Below are 18,615 nucleotides of genomic sequence, written 5' to 3' on the forward strand. Positions count from 1 at the left end.
AGGAACCCAAACCCAGCAGCACCTCCCGTGCCAGGTGAGGCTTGTGAGGTGCAGGAACATCCCTCCAAATGGCTATTTCCCATTTCAGATGGGCAGGTTGGGGTTCTGACACCACGAAGATGAAAGTGAAAGTTGTTTCCACATTTGCTTAAACCTTCATTGCCTCCATTTTGCACTTGGACAGCAAATGACAGGAGCAGCTGCTCCCAAAAGGCCACACTGGGGCTTTTCAGGAACGCTGTGGTTGAAGGGGATGGCAGTGGCTGACACAGGACAATGCCTGAGCAAGGCACCTGTGCTCCTGGGACACCTGGACAACAAACTCAGCAGGCCACCTATAGTTAGAAATTATAGGATTTTTCCCCCCAGAAATACAAGTTTAGTTTGCAGTTGAATGTAAAGCAGCTGGAAAAACACCTCACACAAACTCCACCATGGTTTTCTTACTACAACTACCTGTGCAGACTCCCCTGCGTGGGAAAGTCTCAGCTCCAGCAGCTGGAACCAAACCCACTTCTGGAATCAACAAAAGAGTAGTTCAGTCCTGATCAGATTCTTAAAGAGCAAAAACTTCTTTTTTTCTCCCTTTATTTTAAACCTCCCTCAAGAATCTAAACTGCCAATGTGGTAAAATTGAACTCAGTGCAAGAGTGGAAAGGGTGAGAAGGAACCAACTGCTCAGCTGTGGAACCAGAACAGCCTGTCCTTGTCTACAGGTCCCCAGCAGTTTCTCTGCCATGGGTATCAATATTGGGAACAAATGCACCATTAATTCTTTGCAGACATGTTTTGACCCATTTCCACTGCCTGAGCCTCCCTTTCCCTCCACTACCTTCAAGAGAACCTTCCTCTTGCTCACTGTAAAGGATTAGACCTTCACAGACAAGACCTGAACCTGGCAAAGTTGGGAAGAAGTCCTGCTTTGAGGCATTCTGGCAATGGAAACACAAACTGTCCACCAGAATGGGCTGTGTTGAAGCAATAAAGATGCAACACCCAGCATGTTTCAGGAACCTGGTCTAGTGCTCAGCTGCACCTCTGCTCACACAGTGAGGCAAAAAAAAGGAAAAGCAAGTTTTCCTGCTCATCCAGATCCCTCATTTCACACAAAGCCTCCCATTATCAACTGCTTCCAGCAACAGGTTTAGACATGGATATGACAAACTACACATCTCAACCAACAGTCAGTGAGTGTGTGTATAAAAATCCCTTCAAATTTATATTTTATCATTCCTGACTGTTTATATTTAACTCAGCAACTGACACTGGATAAATGTTCAGTACTTAAATTTAGCATACCATTTTTAAGTGGTCATGACACAAATGGAATTAAAGGAATGAACCTGAATTTTGAGAGAAAAAACCCAACTAAGCAAAGAACACCAAGACCAGAATAATTGCCAGAGAAGTAGCAGTGGGGAATAATAAACATGTAATAATTTACACAGGAAAGGCTTATGAATTTTGTTGCACAAGTCTGTTCTGGCATAGCCCAGTTTGGGATAAAACTGCCCTTCTCTGCTCTCACTTCCAGCCCACTCACCCACTGAGCCCTGTCAAGGGAACTCAGCAAAAATCCAAACTACGTGGGTCATCTGAACCCATCTAATGGTTCCTGGAGTGTTTACCCAAGTGACAAGCACCAGAACAGCACACACTTCCTCCTCCACAAGGAATTTCTCCCTGAGATAAGCTGGCAGGCTCTTTTCCCTTGTGATTCACCTCGCAGTCCGTGACCTACCTATGCACAACAAAAGCCTCCATGTTGAGCAGGGGATGCAACAGCAGCAGCCACTTTCAAGACTCCTACTCAAAGGCAAGAATTTACAATCTGGCCACTCACAGGAGCTGGTTAGTCATTTCTCCCTTTGTAAGAGCCCCTGGAAAGGCCACAAGTGAGGCACAATGGCTGAGGCTTCTATAGAAACAGCTTAGCCTGGGAAGAGCTGCCACCAGTGTTGTAACACCAGCCTGACTCAGCCCCCCTCACCTGTCTCCTGCTCCCAGGACTTGTGCATTTCCTCAGCCTCTCCAAGCTCCCAGAAATGATCCATCACTCCCCAGCTCAAGCTGGGAAGTCTCCATTTTATGCTCTCCAAAAGGGATCTCTAGGAATTCCAGCTGCCAAGCCAGAGTCTCCCATGTGCCCTGCAGAACTCCCCTGTTATCTAAATGGAGGAAGAGTCTCCAATGTGCCCTGCAGAACTCCCCTGCTGTCTAAATGGAGGAAGAGTCTCCAATGTGCCCTGCAGAACTCCCCTGCTGTCTAAATGGAGGAAGAGTCTCCCATGTGCCCTGCAGAACTCCCCTGTTATCTAAATGGAGGAGACATGGAGAGATGCATCATTACCTCGAGTTCCTCTGAATTCTGTAGCAAGTCAAGAGATTTCCAAGGGAAAAAGTCAATCCTTAGTTCCACTAGAAGTTAGTGCTGACTCCACACAGGTTGACACCACAGTGAGATGGTTGAGTGGTTTTACAGTTACTCTGCTCCAGTGCTACTGTGTCAGACATGTTTAATTAACATATTCTTATCTTATTTCAAGCATCACGTAAGTATGAGAATTACAACCTGCTTCTTAATTGGACTTTTAGAAAAGCTCAGTATTATGGCTGATAATGAAATCCCTGAATCACTGAGGTCTTTTTGCCACGAGAAGTTAATCTGCTCTCAGATGTTCACAGGTAACCCCCACTCTATCAGATGGGTAAGCAGATTTGCAGCAGGATTTGCCTGCCTTCCATCATGCCTCAAGAGGTTTCTCTGCTTGGAAATACAGGATTTTTATTTTACTGGTGGCAAACTGGTCAGGAGGGTCAAACAACTCACCCTAACCCTCAGGGGCAGAAATAGAACTGGGATCTGACAACTATTTCTGGGCTCCAGTAGCCAGACAACACATTTGAAGTAAGTGAAGTTGCACAAGGAGCATCCAAACAATTTCCAAGTATCTGGCATAAAGTCTTGGCACATTCTGTGGCAGCTGATAAATTCAGCTCTAAGGTTTAAAACTCTTATTAACAGGTTCTTCTGGTGGCATGTGAGACCAGCTAAGGACCATCACTGTGCAGCACCATCTCCCTCCATCCAACACCATTATCCTCAAACACAAATTCTCAACCTGGTAACTTTGCTGCTAAAACTGTTGCTGAGTAGATCACAGAGCTGAGTTCCTGAAGTGATCAGGACTGAGGTGGTGGCAAAGGGTACAAACCAAAGCAATAAAAGGAAATGCTGGTTTTTATGAGCAATTCTCTTTTTGGAGGCAGATGTTCTGCAGCATTACCTCAAAGGAGGAGGAAAAGCCACACCAGGTACCACCAAGGCCAACACTTCTACAATTCTGGCACAGTCAGCTGGATCCACAGGATTCCTACAGCTCTGTTTTAATTCCTAAAGGGACTTCAGCCCTTTTAAAGTGCCACACACAACTTGGCTTGAAGATCTTTTAAAGACCAATTTAAGAGATCCATGTGCTGCAGAGAGGATCTACCCTGGCCAAACCTGAGATAAGCTGTGTGTAAATACAGATACACCCATCACAACTCCTTATGGCAGTTCTTATCCAGGAAAAGCCCATGGAAATGACACAAATCCTTGGGAGTTAACCCCTCTGATATCTTAAAGGCAGCATCCAAACAGGGAAAAGGAGGCAAAGAATGAGAACAGACAAAATTAAACACTACCCAGAGAAACATCCCATGTTTTGTCTCCTGCACCTCCTGACCCAAGGGAGGTACCTGAGGTGCCCAGTCAGGATAATGCCTGAAGCGAATGCACTTGGATTTTCCCAGTAAGGAAATACAAACAGGAGCTAAATAAGCAGCACAGTAGGTGTCAGATAGTCATGTGTTAGTTCAGGGACTTGCACTGCAAATTTGGGGAGGAATGGCACTTCACCATATGGCAAGAATAGACATCTAAAGCATCAGTGGCTTTTTGAAGCCATTTAGTGACCTGGATGAGCCACAGGAGTGTAACAGTTGCCTGGAAACATTCCTTGCTCATAAATTAGATTCCTTGCACTAACCCCAAGCTTCTAGAGAAATATGTTCTTCAGCTCCTAAGTAAGAAAATTCATCACAGACTGGCAGCAGAATTTTGAGGCATTTGGGACTGCAAATGACCTCGGTCATTGGGTTGTGCCTTCAGCTACCACAGGAGGTGACAGCACACAGCTGTTTCCAAAACAGTTTAGGATTTCTGCCCTCTACTACTGTTACTGGAAAGCTCTTCCAGAATCCCATGACTGATGGCTAGAAGCCTTTTTTTTTTTCTAGTTTCCAGCCTGAAAATTTATTCTAGATCAGCTGAGCCTCATTCATTTCTCAGAACAGGTGGTTGTTCCTGCACACGGAGGGGCAGCAGGCTGGGATATAAACTAATGCTTTGGCTTTATGCAGGTCCTAAACATACCCTGTGTTTTTAAACATTAAAGAAAGCAAAGCAAACACACGGAGAGATACACCCAGTGGGGGGAAGGCAGGAAGCTCAGCACAAGGGCCTGCTGCCTTCACCCAATGGTGGAGCATCTGAGATGACATTTCCTCCCTTTATGCAACGAACAGCACCAGCCACCTTCCATCCCAGCAGGAAGGGCCAGGCCCCCATCCCACTAGATGGCACTCACTGGCTCCAGCCTTCCTTCCTTCCTTCCTTCCAACATTTCACTGGAGCCAGCTCAAAAAACCACTTCATTGAACCCCCAAATTGCATCACAGCTTTCCCAACACATTCCCCTGAAGACAGTGACCTACCAAAGCCAGGGCGGAGCATGACGGACGGAGGCTTGGGGGGGTGGGGAGGGAATTTGAAGCACCAACCTGGGAGGGAATGTAGTAGCTGAAATTAATATTGCAACCAAGATTTGCTGCAGCATAGCAGAGTCATGCTAATTCACATCAACGGTTGGCTGAGCTAGTGCACATCAGCAAGAATGCAGGTAAATAAATAGGTATATTGTTTGCAGTAAGTGTAACGCACTTGGAACAGTTTTTACTGACTGGTACAAGGTAAAACTGCACAACGACAGGGAGAAATAAAACTCAGCAACACAACAGCTTTGCTTGAAGTGAGGCCTCCAAGAAATGAGAAATAAAACTCAGCAACACAACAGCTTTGCTTGAAGTGAGGCCTCCAAGAAATGAGGCTTTTTTTTAACTTGGAGATGGTCTTAGAAACAGAAATGAGTTCTCAATATTCACCCCTGCAGGAAAGGGCATGTACTTTCTGCTCCAAACATATTGGAAACATAATTAAGACTGGCTTTCCTCTATCTTTTAAAGGTTATTCCTTTAAAAGGAATAGTTCCTAACATTCTTTGAGAGCACTGAGCATGTTGGCACCGCTTTAAAGCTACAACAGTGGCTGTGCTTTGAAGTTTTAGCTGTTCCAGAAAGTTGTCTGGCTTTATACTGGTACAGCTAAAGATGCTAAAGTGACAAAATGGGGGAAAAGAGGTGAGAAACAGGTGACAAAGTACATGAAAATTGTATCAAACAAGTCTTGCAAGATCACAATACATTAAGCACCATAAAGTTTTATGGTAGTAAAAGACTTCAGATTTAAGAAGTCTTAAGAGTAGGGGAAAAGATCAAAACATCCCCAGACTTTTACTTCAGTAACTGAAATTGTTACCCCTTTTTAATTAAGTTCTGCTGTTAATGCTCCTTACTCTGCTCTTACAGCTGAGAATTTGGATTCCTCACGCTGCCTTCCCAGACTTAACCTGCTCTGAGGAGCAGAAACAAAAGTGTGAACTCAAAACAAAACTCTTTCAAGTTCTGATTCCCTTTGCATTTTTCTAAGAAATGCAGCATCTACAATGTTTCTCCTCAACATAATTCTAGGAAGTTTCTGATAATTTTCTGGCTTTATGTTGTTTTACCCTCTACCTTTGTGCTGTCCAAAACTTGGTATCTCCCTCAGAAATTAACTCCATATCCCTGACCCAGTTTAAGGTGAGTTCTGCCACCATTTCATTGCTCAGAGAAACTGGCATGGACACCACCAACACCTGGAGAACTCAGAGCTCAGGGCAGGACACCAAACAACCCCACAATGTTGTTACTGAGGTGTCCTGCTCAGGGAAAGCAGCTCCTGCCCAGGGGGAGTTGGATGTGAGGATATTGAGGGGCTGGAGCGGGGCCAGAGAAGAGCAACGAGGCTGGAGAAGGGACTGGATGTGGCTCTGAGTGTCCTCTGAAACACCTCCAGGGACAGAGAATCCACCATGTCTTGATCCAACCCCACTGTGATCACCAGCCCAGGGCACAGAGTGCCAGAGTGATCCCAGTGGGGTTGGATCAAGGGTTGGACTTGCTGATCTCAGAGGTCTCTTCCAACCCAACTGAGAAGAGCAACGAGGCTGGAGAAGGGACTGGAGCACAAGTGCTGTGGGGAGAGGCTGAGGGAGCTGGGGGTGTTCAGCCTGGAGAAGAGGAGGCTCAGAGGTGACCTCAGCACTGTCTGGAACTGCCTGAAGGGAAGTTCTGGCCAGCTGGGGGTTGGTCTCTTCTCCCAGGCACTCAGCAATAGGACAAGGGGGCACGATGGGCTCAAGCTCTGCCAGGGGAAATTGAAGTTGGAGATGAGAAAGAAATTCTTTGCAGAGAGAGTGCTCAGGGATTGGAATGGGCTGCCCAGAGAGGGGGTGGATTCCCCATCCCTGGAGGTTTTTCAGCTGAGCTTGGCCGTGGCACTGAGTGCCATGATCTGGTAAAGGGACTGGAGTTGGACCAAGGGTTGGACTTGATGATCTCAGAGGTCTCTTCCAACCCAGTTCATTCTATGATTCTATCCACACATTCCAGAGATGGTGACTCCAGCACTGCCCTGGACAGCCTGCTCAGGGCTTGGCAACCCTTTCCATGAAGAATTTTCCCTCCTCATGTATCACCCACCCCTGTCCTGGCCCAGCCTCAGGCCATGCCCTCTGCTCCTGTTCCTGTAGCAGAGCCCAAATCCCCTCCTTGGATCCATCAGGGATTGCAGAGCCAGAAGGTCCCCCCTGAGCCTCCTTTTCTCCAGGCTGAGCCCCTCCAGCTGCTCCACAACACACTTGTGCTCCAGATGCTTCACCCTTTGGCCAATTCAGAGCAAAAATTGAAGTTGGAGATGAGAAAGAAATTCTTTGCAGAGGGAGTGCTCAGGCATTGGAATGGGCTGCCCAGAGAGGGGGTGGATTCCCCATCCCTGGAGGGTTTTCAGCTGAGCTTGGCCGTGGCACTGAGTGCCATGATCTGGTAAAGGGACTGGAGTTGGCCCAAGGGTTGGACTTGATGATCTCAGAGGTCTTTTCCAGCCCAATCCATTCTAGGATTCTGTGATTCTATGGATGTGGCACTGAGTGAGAATCCACCACATCTTGATCCAACCCCACTGTGATCACCAGCCCAGGGCACTGAGTGCCCTGGGCTGGTGATCACAGTGGGGTTGGATCAAGGGTTGGACTTGATGATCTCAGAGGTCTTTTCCAACCCAATCCATTCCATGAATCTGTGCCAAAGATGGGATTTTCCTGGCAGGCTGTGGATCAGGAGAGCTGCCCTGCAGCACTTGGTGTGTTAAATGTGGCAGGGCTGAGCATTTTACCTCCTGCACCCCAGAGACTGCTCAGTGTGTTCAGTCTGGTTACATCTTGTACCCACCACACTACACTGGAAACTGCATCTCACCAATTCCTGCAGAAAGGAGGAGCAGGGGGACATTCCCACTTCCACAAAGTTGTCATGGAGGTTTTTTGGGAGTGGGAACAGCAAAACCTCTGCTGGCAGAGATCCCATTTTCACTCCTGTTTGCATTCCCCCTGAAGGTACTTGACACAAATCAAAACACAACTAGGGCAAAACACAACTTTTTTTTTTGGCAAAGCAAAGTTACTTATGTAGAAATGAAATAAATAAACCCAAAGTAAGTGCAGGCAGGATGGGTAAGGAGTCCCAGCTGCTGGCACAGGTGCCCACACTCACCTTGGCAACCCCAACCCCAGTGAATCTGGCCTCCAGGAGCTCCTGCCTGCGTGGGTCCAGGCTGTGCAATTCTTCCATCATTTCTGCTGCTGTGGGAGAACAACACTCAGATTATGCAATGCCAGGAAAAAGGAGAGACATTTTAATATTCTGTGCCACTGAGGAGACTTAAAAAGTGTCTGTTCTGCAGCACAACCACGTCGAGAGCATTTTCTTGAAAGAGAAATGCAAGATTACCACGTAATGACAACCTGACTTTGCCACCATATTATTGTATTTAAACCATAACCCTGCTGGAGTTTCCTCTCTCTTGTACCAGCCATTTCAAGATCTCTAAATCCAAGAAACCAATTATGTCACATTCTCCCACTGGATGCTTTATTAAAAGGAAAACATGGGACCAGAGTGTTATGACTAAAAGCTTCAGAGCTTTTCATCCCTGCTGCATGACTAGGAGAGGAAAAAAAAAAAAAAAAGCAACATTCTTTACCCCATAATTTATTTTTGGCCAATCATGGAAATATTTGATCTCCCCCAACTCCAGATTTCATTGACAACAGCTTTGGTTCTTCCAAGCACAGAAAGGGATGATAAGAAGAAAATAATGCTCTTTTAAAGCTTTTAATTTATAGGGTAAAGCATCAGATGCCTTGAAAAATAACAGCTGCTTCTGCATCCTGGATGGCAGGGGTGTCCCTTGGCAATCCAACACTAGGGATATATGGATGGCTTATCCAAAGGGTTAAAAACCTCCCCAGCAAACAGGCTAAAAATCAGGAAACACTCAATTCGAATCCTGAAGTGCAAAAAAAATGGGACAATTTTCACTGTTCATTATAACTGTGAATCACATCTCCCCAACTGCACCAATCAAGTTCATTTCCAGAAATGTCTGTTCCAGTTTCATTTTCTGGACTAAGGTAGAGAGGGGGAAAAAAAAAAAAAAAACACGAGGAAAAAAAAAAAAAGCCCAGAAACAGAAGATAAAGATTTGCTGTATAAAGAGCATATGCGATGAGGAAAGTTCTTGAAGGGCAGCAAGTGCCCTCTAGAACAGGCAGTGCACAATTGTTCCTTTTATGAACTGTCCATTTTGTCCCTGCCGCTTCCTCCAAACGCTGCGGCTCCAAGTTCCAGGGGCAGAGTGAGCCCATCCGGGGGCATTCGCCACTGCTCTCCCACACCACTCCCAAGCCTCCAAAACTAATCGCACACTAAACGTGCTTATCAGACCACCCTATTCCTGCGGAGAGCCCAACAAAGCTCTCAGCCCAGTTTTTCAAAACAGGAAATCTGAACAGCGAGGAAAATGACAGACAAGATGTTCAAGTGCTCCCAGGGCTCTCCCCCATCGCGGGGTGCCCATCCCTGGGGAATGGCATCCCCACGCCGGGATGGGGCTGGCACAAATCACAAGTTCCCCCCAGCCCAGGGGGCTGCCGCGGGACCCCCTGGATGCTGCAGCTCCTGCCCTGCCCGGGGGGATTCCAGCAGCGCTCTCCCTCCCTCCCTCCCACCCAGCCGGGGCGCAGAGCCGGGCGGGCAGCCTTGGCCCCGCTGCCGCTGCACCGCCTCGGCCTCTTCCTCCTCCTCGTCCCCTCCAGCACCGCCTCACCCCCCGCGCCCGGGGCTCCGCCGCCCCCGCCGGGCCGGGCCGGGCCGTACCGGGCCGCGGGGCCTGCGCTGCTCCGTGCCCGGCCAAGGGCCCAGGCCGCGCCGCCGCCCCGGGGCTCAGGCCGCGGCCCTGCCCGCCGTGCCCCGGCCCTCCCTCCCCGCGCCCTCCCGGCCGGACGAGCCGCCCCAAGGGGGTCCGCCCGCGCTGCCCCCGCCGCCCCCCGCGGGTCTCACCTGGCGCTGCCGCTCCCGCCGCCGCCGCCCGGCCCAGCGCTCCCGGGGCACCGCGCGGATCCCGCCGCCGCCGGGGGCAGGAGCAGCGGCAGCAGCGGCGGCAGCAGCGGGAGGAGGAGGAGGGGGAGGAGGAGGAGGAGGGAGGGAAGGGAGGGAACCTGCTGCGGCGGCGGCGGCGGCGGCACGGGCGGGCGGGGGAGGCCGGGGGCGGCTCCGCGGCCTGCGCTGCGGGCACCGGGGCCGGGCAGGGCGGGGAGGCGGCGGCGGGGCCGGGCGGTGGGGGGGGGGTGCGGGTAGGCCGCGGATCCCCGGCCTCGCGTGAGGAGCCCGGCCGGGCCGGGGCGCGCGCGGGCCGGCGGCGGGACAAAGGCCCCGGCGGGAGGGCCCGGCGGGCACAGGTGTGGCGGGCGGGGCGCGGCGGGGCGGGGGCCGTGCGGGGGCCGTGCGGGGCCGCGGGCGCGGCGGGGCCGGGGCAGGTGCGGGGCCCAATCGCTCCCGCCCCGCGGCGCTGGGCCCGGCCCGGCCCAGGGGGGCACACGCGCTGGGCAAACCGCGCCGCGTCTCGCGAGAGTTGCGCGGCGGGGACGGGGAGGGGGGGCGGGGGGGTCAGAGGGGGCGGGGCTTGGGGAGGGGCGGGGCGAGTGGGGTGGGGGGGAAGGGGGCAGGGGGTGATGGGGGGCAGGGGGTGATGGGGGTCACAGAGGTTTGGGGGTCACACAGGTTTGGGGGGGTCACAGAGGTTTGGGGGGCAGGAGGTAATGGGGGGCAGGAGGTTATGGGGGGGCAGGGGGTAATGGGGGTCACAGAGGTTTGGGGGTCACAGAGGTTTGGGGGGGCAGGAGGTTATGGGGGGCAGGGGGTAATGGGGGTCACACAGGTTTGGGGGGTCACAGAGGTTTGGGGGTCACACAGGTTTGGGGGGCAGAAGGTAATGGGGGTCACACAGGTTTGGGGGGTCACAGAGGTTTGGGGGTCACACAGGTTTGGGGGGCAGAAGGTAATGGGGGTCACACAGGTTTGGGGGGACAGGAGGTTATGGGGGGCAGGAGGTAATGGGGAGGCAGGGGGTAATGGGGCTCACACAGGTTTGGGGTGCAGGAGGTAATGGGGGTCACACAGGTTTGGGGAGGATAGGAGGTTATGGGGGGGCAAGAGGTAATGGGGGTCACACAGGTTTGGGGGGCAGGAGGTAATGGGGGTCACAGAAGTTTGGGGGGGCTGCGGGTAATGGGGGTTACAGAAGTTTGGGGGCAGGAGGTAATGGGGGTCACAGAGGTTGGAGGGGCAAGAGGTAATGGGGTGCAGAAGGTAATGGGGGTCACACAGGTTTGGGGGGACAGGAAGTTATGGGGGGCAGGAGGTAATGGGGAGGCAGGGGGTAATGGGGGTCACACAGGTTTGGGGGTCACAGAGGTTTGGGGGGGCAGGAGGTAATGGGGGTCACAGAGGTAATGGGGGTCACACAGGTTTGGGGGGACAGGAAGTTATGGGGGGCAGGAGGTAATGGGGGTCACACAGGTTTGGGGGGTCACAGAGGTTTGGGGGGGCAGGAGGTAATGGGGGTCACAGAGGCTTGGGCGGGCAGAAGGTAATGGGGGTCACACAGGTTTGGGGGGCAGGAGGTAATGAGGGTCACACAGGTTTGGGGGGACAGGAGGTAATGGGGGGCAAGAGGTTTGGGGGCCAGGAGGTAATAGGGGGCAAGAGGTAATGGGGGTCACAGAGGTCTGGGGAGGCTGCAGGTAATGGGGGCCACAGAGGTTTTGGGGGTCACAGAGGTTTGGGAGGGCAGGAGGTAATGGGGGGTCACAGAAGTATGGGGGGGGCAGGAGGTAATGGGGGTCACAGAGGTCTGGGGGTCAGGAGGTAACGGAAGGGGTCACACAGGTGTGGGGGGGGCAAGAGGTAATGGAGTGTCACAGAGGCCTGGAGGGAGAAGAGGGGTTGAGGGGTCACAGAGGTTTTGGGGCGGCAGGAGGTAATAGGGGGGCAAGAGATAGTGGAGGTCCCAGAGGTCTGGGAGTCAGGAGGTAAGGGGGGGTCACAGAGGTCTGGACGGGCAGCAAAGGGGGGTCATGAGGTCATGGGGGGCAGCAGTGGGGCAGGATGGTTGGGGGGGTGTGGGGGAGGTGACAGGCCAGGGTAGGTTTAGGGGGGTCAGGAAGTATGTGGGGGTCACACAGGTGTGGGGGGGCAGCAGGGGGGGCAGGATGGGCCATGGGGTCAGGGAGGGGGCAGTGCCAGGTACAAGGAGGGGTCACATCCAGTCCTGGGGTGGGATCCAGCCAGGCTGGAGGGCAGGGCAGGCTGGGGGATCCCAGGGGGGCCGAGGGGTGCCCTGAGGTGTCCATGTACCCCCCAATTCCTCACCTCCTCTCCATCTCCCACCCCCTGGAGCAACCTCACCCCCCAAATCACCTTGATCCCACCCTGGGAGGGGGCAAGGGCACCACAGCACCCCCAGCTCTCCATCACCCCCCGACTCTCCATCACCCCCAGCTCTCCATCACCCCCGAGTCACCATCACCCCCCGACTCTCCATCACCCCCCAACTCGCCATCACCCCATCCCCTCCCCTTGGGGACCCCCGGAACGAGCCCAGCCCCTCTTTTTTGGGGGCTGACCCAACGTGGAAGCCGCGAGTGAGGCACAACCCCGGCACACACCGGTCCGCCCTCGCCTTTCCAAGGCCGAGCTGCCGCCGGGAAAAAAAAGAGAAAAAAAGAAAAAAAACACCAAAAAATTAAAATAATAATAAAAAAGGCTGGTCCTGGCTTGGCTGGAGCGATTCCATTGGCGGCTCAGCCAGCCCCGGGCAGGCGGCGGGGCAGGACCCGCTGGCCCCAAGGCTGAATCAGCTCTCCCAAAAGCAAACAAGAGACGGGGAGGAAAAAAGAGGATTGTTGGGAAAGGAAGTGGCCAGGCCTGTCCAAGGGGAGGCAGGCGCGGATTAGCCACGGCAGCGGCGGCTCCTGGAGCTCCATAAAGGATTGCAGGACCGGGAATGCCGAGGGACATCCGTCAGCTTCGCATCCCGGGATTGCCGGGCGGGGCAGCATCTCCTGCACGGCCACGGGATTTTTGTTCAAAAATCGCTCATTTATGGCACTTTTGTGAACTCGAATGGCTCCGGCAGACGCTGCCTGCTCGCACAAACCCAGCTTCCTGTGCTGTAATCTGCTTTTTGGTTTGGTTGTGTTGTTTTTTACTTCTATTTTTTTCTTTCAGTACAAGAGCCACTCCAGGTGCAGCTCTTGCTCCGTGAGTCGCATTTTCAGCACGACCAGTGGCAGGAATCAGTAAAACAAATAAAGAAATACACAAATCAATAAATAGATAAAAAATAAATAGATCAATAAATAGATTAATAAATAGATAAATGAACAAACAAACAAATAAATAAATAAATAGCGGTTGGTGTCTGTTTTGTGTTTTTTTTTGTTTTCTTTTTTTGTGGGGCTTTTTTTGTTCTGTTTGTGGTTTTTTTTTTTTTTTTTTAAGAAAAAATTCTGGAGTAAATATTCCATCAGCTGGTAACTCATCACAGCCATTTAGGGAGTGCTAATTGGGACCACTTGCAGTGAACATTGGTATAGATTTCATGTGTGCCTTTCTGTGTGATTTTGGGTGGAGGGAGGAGGAGATCTGGGAGCTGTGACATCCAACACACCCAATAAAGGGACAGACTTCTTGACCTTCCCCACTGCCCCTAAAAACACCTCCCACTCCAAAGGGAGCAGCTCAGCCCCTCAGAGTCCCAGGCAGGAACTGGACACCAGTAACACCAGATCTATGGCACTGTCCCCCATCCTTGTGTTTTAGGGGTGATGGAGGTCACTCTGGTCTAATTTTTCCCGTGTTTTTTGCACAGCACTTGTTGAGGCACTTCCTTCTCCTCCTCCTCCTCTTTCTTCTCCTCCTCCTCCTCCTCTTCCTCATCCTCTTCCTCTCCCTCCTCCTTGTCCTCCTCATCCTCCTTCTCCTCTTCCTCCTCATCCTCTTCCTCCATCTCCTCCTTCTCCTCCATCTCCTCCTCCTCCTCTTCCTCCTCCTCCTCCTCCTCTTCCTCCTCCTCCTCCATCTCCTCCTCCTCCTCCTCCTCCTCCATCTCCTCCTCCTCCATCTCCTCCTCCTCCTCCTCCTCCATCTCCTCCTCCTCCTCCTCCTCCTCCATCTCCTCCTCCTCCATCTCCTCCTCCTCCTCCTCCTCTTCCTCCTCCTCCTCCTCCTCCTCCTCCATGCATTGCCAGGAATTGCATTGCCAGGGATGATGCTGCCATCACTATTCCCACTTAAGGCCACCAGAAAAGCCCATGGGCTATCACAGAATGGTTTGGGTGATAAGGGATCCCAAAGCTCATCTCGTTCCTCAGACCAGGTTGCTCCAAGCTCTGTCCAACCTGGCCTGAAACACTTCCAGGGATGGGGAAAACCTCAACCTCTGTCATTTCCCAGTGACTGTTTGCTCACTGTCACTTCCAGCAGTGACAGAGCAGTGTCCCTGCTCTCCTCCCCTCTGGCAGCACCAGATTCCCAGGGAGGGAACAGCCTTCTGGATAACACCCTGGAGCCAGGAATGTCCTCCAAGACAGCCTGCAATGCACTGCTGAGCTCTGGGTCTGGCACAGGACCCGTGGCCACAGCCCTGGGCTGTGGGGCAAGACAGAGCAGAGGGTGGTGACATCTGACAACCGACAGACCAGCCGAGGTTGCCCCATCCCTCTCCTGTGCCTCGCCCCCCTCCCTGCCACACATTCCTCTGAAATGGTTGGGGTTTCTCTCCTCACTTGCAAATCCAGGGATAGGGCACATCCCCCTCAGTACATTTTGGACTCTGCTCTGCTCCTGGACCCCTTTCCTCTCATCCTCATCCCTACAGTGACATCCATCCCTTTTCCTCTGCTGCAAACTCAGCTATGGTTGTCTCCACCTCCATCCTCCAAAGAGCAGCTCAGAGCAACACTTCCAGCTGCAGTTTTCTTTCCAAGATGCCAACACTGCAGCTCTCACTGGCCATGGCAGCTGGTCCCTCTGTGGCACAGAGGGGGGAGGAATCAACAAGTTGCACCACATTTCTGGCCACGAGCAGGAATTTTGGAGCAGCCTTCAAGGGTCCCACTCGCTGCCAGCAGTGCCAGGCAGGTAAAAGGGATTTCAGACAAGTTCATTGGACAGCAGCAGCAGGAAAAGAAATTACTGGGCAGATTTCTCAGTGCAGAGCCCAGAAATGACAGATCTCAGAGGTTTTTCCTCCTACAATCCACCAGGACACAGCTCTGAGCAGGGATGCACCATCCATCCCAGGCTGGTACAACACTTCTCACTCTGCTGTGCCAGCACATCCAAAACTGGGCTGTCTGGAACAGCAAAGGTCTCTCAGGTAAAAATATAATTATCAGTGTTAAGACAGAGCACACTTGGACTATTTTTTATGACATCTCCTCCCATGGGAGCTGATCCTCTGGGTTTGGACTCAGCAGAGAAGTGGTGGATTGTTTGGGGGTTTTGATTCTGTTTTCTAAACATGAAAAGCCAACTTATTGGAATGTGCTTCTGGCAAGAGAAGGTCGGGTTGTGAGTTTCTGTTTTTACAGGGAAAGGGTTGTTACTTCAGAGTGGTTGGAATATGTAAATAGATCACCATTTTGCCCAGGAAACTTTTGGGTTCCACTAAAAATCCTAATGTCAACTTCTAAAAGCCTATCAAGCATCAAAACTAAAACAATGTGAGGTTAGAAAACCAAGATCCTGTTGATGTGGACTTGATTTTCCCCACAGTATTTGGGAAGAGTTTGTGTGTTTCTGGCCCAGCAAGAGAAGAGACTATTTGGATCTCCAAGAACTCTCCTGCAGGACAAACTCCTCCTTCCAGCCCACACTTGAGTGACGCACAAAACTATTCTGTTTTCCCTCTTTTTGATTAACTTTGGAAGAGCCCCTGAGCTCTGGTCCTTTCAGAGGAGCAACACAGTCTGTGCATGACCAACCAAACATTATCTCATCCATGGGGGCCGGCCAGCCCTCCTCCCCCATGGGCTCTGCCAGATTCCTCCTGCACACATCCTGCTCTCCAGGTCTGCCATCAGCCAGTGCTAATGCTGCTGATTCCATCCCCGTGGCTGTTCTCATCCCCTTGGATGTCAGCAGGGTCCTTGGCACGCTGCTCTTGGCTCATGGTTTGAAGAACGGCTCGGCTGCCGCAGCCATTTTCTCTGTCGCTGAATTGGAGTGGAGCAGCTCAGAGCTCCCCTCCAGCAGGCACAGCACGCTCAGCAAAACTGCAGCCAGCCCTGCCCTCCCATCACAGCTCCTCTGTTAACCCAGACCAAAATTTGGGAAGGTTTGAGAGGTATTTTAACAGAGTGTGTAACAGGTTCTTTCTGCCTTGAATTTTGGAGAGATAAAAGTGACAGAAGTCAAGCTCCTGATTATTTTAATGTGGTTTTGGTGACTTTTCTTTGCCTCTGCTTTCCATGCTTGTGGAATACTCCAGCTGCATTTTCCCAAGCATTTCTGTGCTGCCACAAGATCTGGAAATCCACTGATAAAGGCAAGACAAGCAGAGGAGAGCTGAGATTCCTCAGTGATAGCAGGACCCTGGATAAAAGCAACAAAGAGCCTGAACCTTTAAAACATAAAAGCTGGCATGAATTATCCCAAATCTGAACATTTCATGGCACTGAGGAAGAAAAATCAACCAGAAACCACAACAAGAGTTCATCACTCAACAGGTTTGTTAAGGATTTAGGCACCAAGGGATGATGTCACCTCCAGGCATCACATCTGTAAGGGCCAACCCTTGTCTGCAGAGCAGATTCTGTTGGACCCAGCAAGGCACAAGAGGCAAATGAAGATTCTTCTGGACTTCAGGCATTCAGAACATCTCACCCTTGTGTGGATTCTTCTCTAGTAAGGGTAGGGCTTTTGCCACACTATGAACATTAAAAGGGCCTTTCCTCATTTTCATTAGGGAAAAAATTGGTCTGTGAGCTCCTCAAAGGTAACATGCCATCACCTGACTCCTTCCCGAGGCCATGGACAGGCTCCACCCTCCCACGCAGCCGAGTTTATCTCGGAGGTTGTTCCTGCCCCTCCCTCTGTCTACACCTTCAGGTGGCCCATTAGGGAGGCTTTGATACCCAAACCCAGTAGGAAAACAGCCAGGTCACAGCCCCCACACTGCAGGCAGCCAAGGGCAGCCTCAGAGCCCTGCCCTGAGCCAAGGAGCACAAGCCCTGTGGGGAGAGGCTGAGGGAGCTGGGGGTGTTCAGCCTGGAGAAGAGGAGGCTCAGAGGTGACCTCAGCACTGTCTGGAACTCCCTGAAGGGAAGTTGTGGCCAGGTGGGGGTTGGTCTCTTCTCCCAGGCACTCAGCAATAGGACAAGGGGGCACGATGGGCTCAAGCTCTGCCAGGGGAAATTGAAGTTGGAGATGAGAAAGAAATTCTTTGCAGAGAGAGTGCCCAGGGATTGGAATGGGCTGCCCAGAGAGGGGGTGGATTCCCCATCCCTGCAGGTTTTTCAGCTGAGCTTGGCCGTGGCACTGAGTGCCATGATCTGGTAAAGGGGCTGGAGTTGGACCAAGGATTGGACTTGATGATCTTGGAGGTCTTTTCCAACCCAATCCATTCCATGATTCTGTGATTCAATGGATGTGGCACTGAGTGAGAATCCACCACGTCTTGATCCAATCCCACTGTGATCACCAGTGCCCTGGGCTGGTGATCACAGTGGGTTTGGATCAAGGGTTGGACTTGCTGATCTCGGAGGTCTTTTCCAACCCAATCCATTCTATGATTCTAAGGGGAGAGCATGTCCTGCTGCTGGAGGAGGGAGGGAGTTGTGTGCACACACCTGGAACTGTGCAGCCTCCACAGCCCAGCTGAGGGGAACCAAAGCTCACAGGTAGGAAAAAACCACCTCTGTGTGTCTGGTACCAAAAACATCCAGTGGCTTTGGTTCTGCACACACCTGAAATGTTGTGATTCTCCTGAATGTGCCAGCAAGTCCTTCCCTGTCCTCACTTGCTCCCAACCTTCCTAGAATACAAGAGGGTTTATTCTCAGCAGGGTTTGCCCCCTGCTTCTCTTCCTCCTGCATAATAACAGCCTACCTTACAAGGCTTTGGAAAGCCTTAATTAGACAAACTGCTCTGAGATTTGTGTGAGAGGGAAATTAAATCAACATCCCATTGTAAAGCTGGAGTTACTGCACACACATTTCTCTAAGTACATTCAGCCTCTGTGTGAGTGTCTGTAAAAACATTCCAACCTTCTTAACGAGGCTCATCTCAGTAGGGAAGGAGTCACTTGAAGCTGTGGAAAAGCCAAGATTTAGTTTTCTATGCACCTTTGAGCGAGCTCTTCACATCCACCCTTGGCACTAAAAGTAGAAAAAACCTGTGAATGTGTAATTAGAGAGTGCAGTGAGATGGACCTGCCCAGGTGCTGCTCCCCAGGGGAGGGGGGATAGAGCTTGGTCCCAGGGGTGCAGAGCCAGTCTGAGGGGACACAAGGCAATCTTCTCTCTAAATGAGGAAAGCTCCTGGAGAAGGGTGGAACCCCTGCAGAGCAGATCCCCCAGTGCTCCCCACACACCCCAGAGATGAGAGCTTGACCTCTGCCCCTGGGGACTGCAAACAGCACCTCCCACTTCACAGGAGCTGAAAGTGTTTCATACAGCAAAGACTTGGCTGCAGTCCCCCAGAACTCCCCAAGCCCCACAGAATATGGAATTCCAAGAGCTACAAGGGTCCTCTGGGCTGCAAAACATCCAATCCACCTGAACACAGCGGGTA

General features: G+C 51.8%; 1 protein-coding gene across 3 annotated transcripts in view; it reads right to left on the bottom strand.

Moving 5' to 3' along the window:
• Positions 1–10,371, bottom strand: part of TLK2 (tousled like kinase 2) — a 50,586-nt gene extending 40,215 nt beyond the window's left edge. Inside the window, exons 1-3 of one of the 3 annotated variants that reach the window (XM_071577347.1) lie at positions 9,820–10,371; positions 7,972–8,057; positions 4,759–4,824 (exon numbers count right to left, since the gene is read on the bottom strand). In XM_071577347.1, the coding sequence (XP_071433448.1) occupies positions 4,759–4,824; positions 7,972–8,052 (147 nt within the window). In that variant the 5' untranslated portion in view covers positions 8,053–8,057; positions 9,820–10,371. Of the gene's footprint in view, positions 1–4,758; positions 4,825–7,971; positions 8,061–9,819 lie in introns of all 3 variants that reach the window. The other 2 variants (XM_071577346.1, XM_071577348.1) reach the window with 2 other exon arrangements.
• Between the last annotated feature and the right edge of the window lie 8,244 nt (positions 10,372–18,615).

The sequence above is a fragment of the Pithys albifrons genome, chromosome 25 (assembly GCF_047495875.1).
Source record: "Pithys albifrons albifrons isolate INPA30051 chromosome 25, PitAlb_v1, whole genome shotgun sequence".
NCBI lineage: Eukaryota > Metazoa > Chordata > Aves > Passeriformes > Thamnophilidae > Pithys > Pithys albifrons.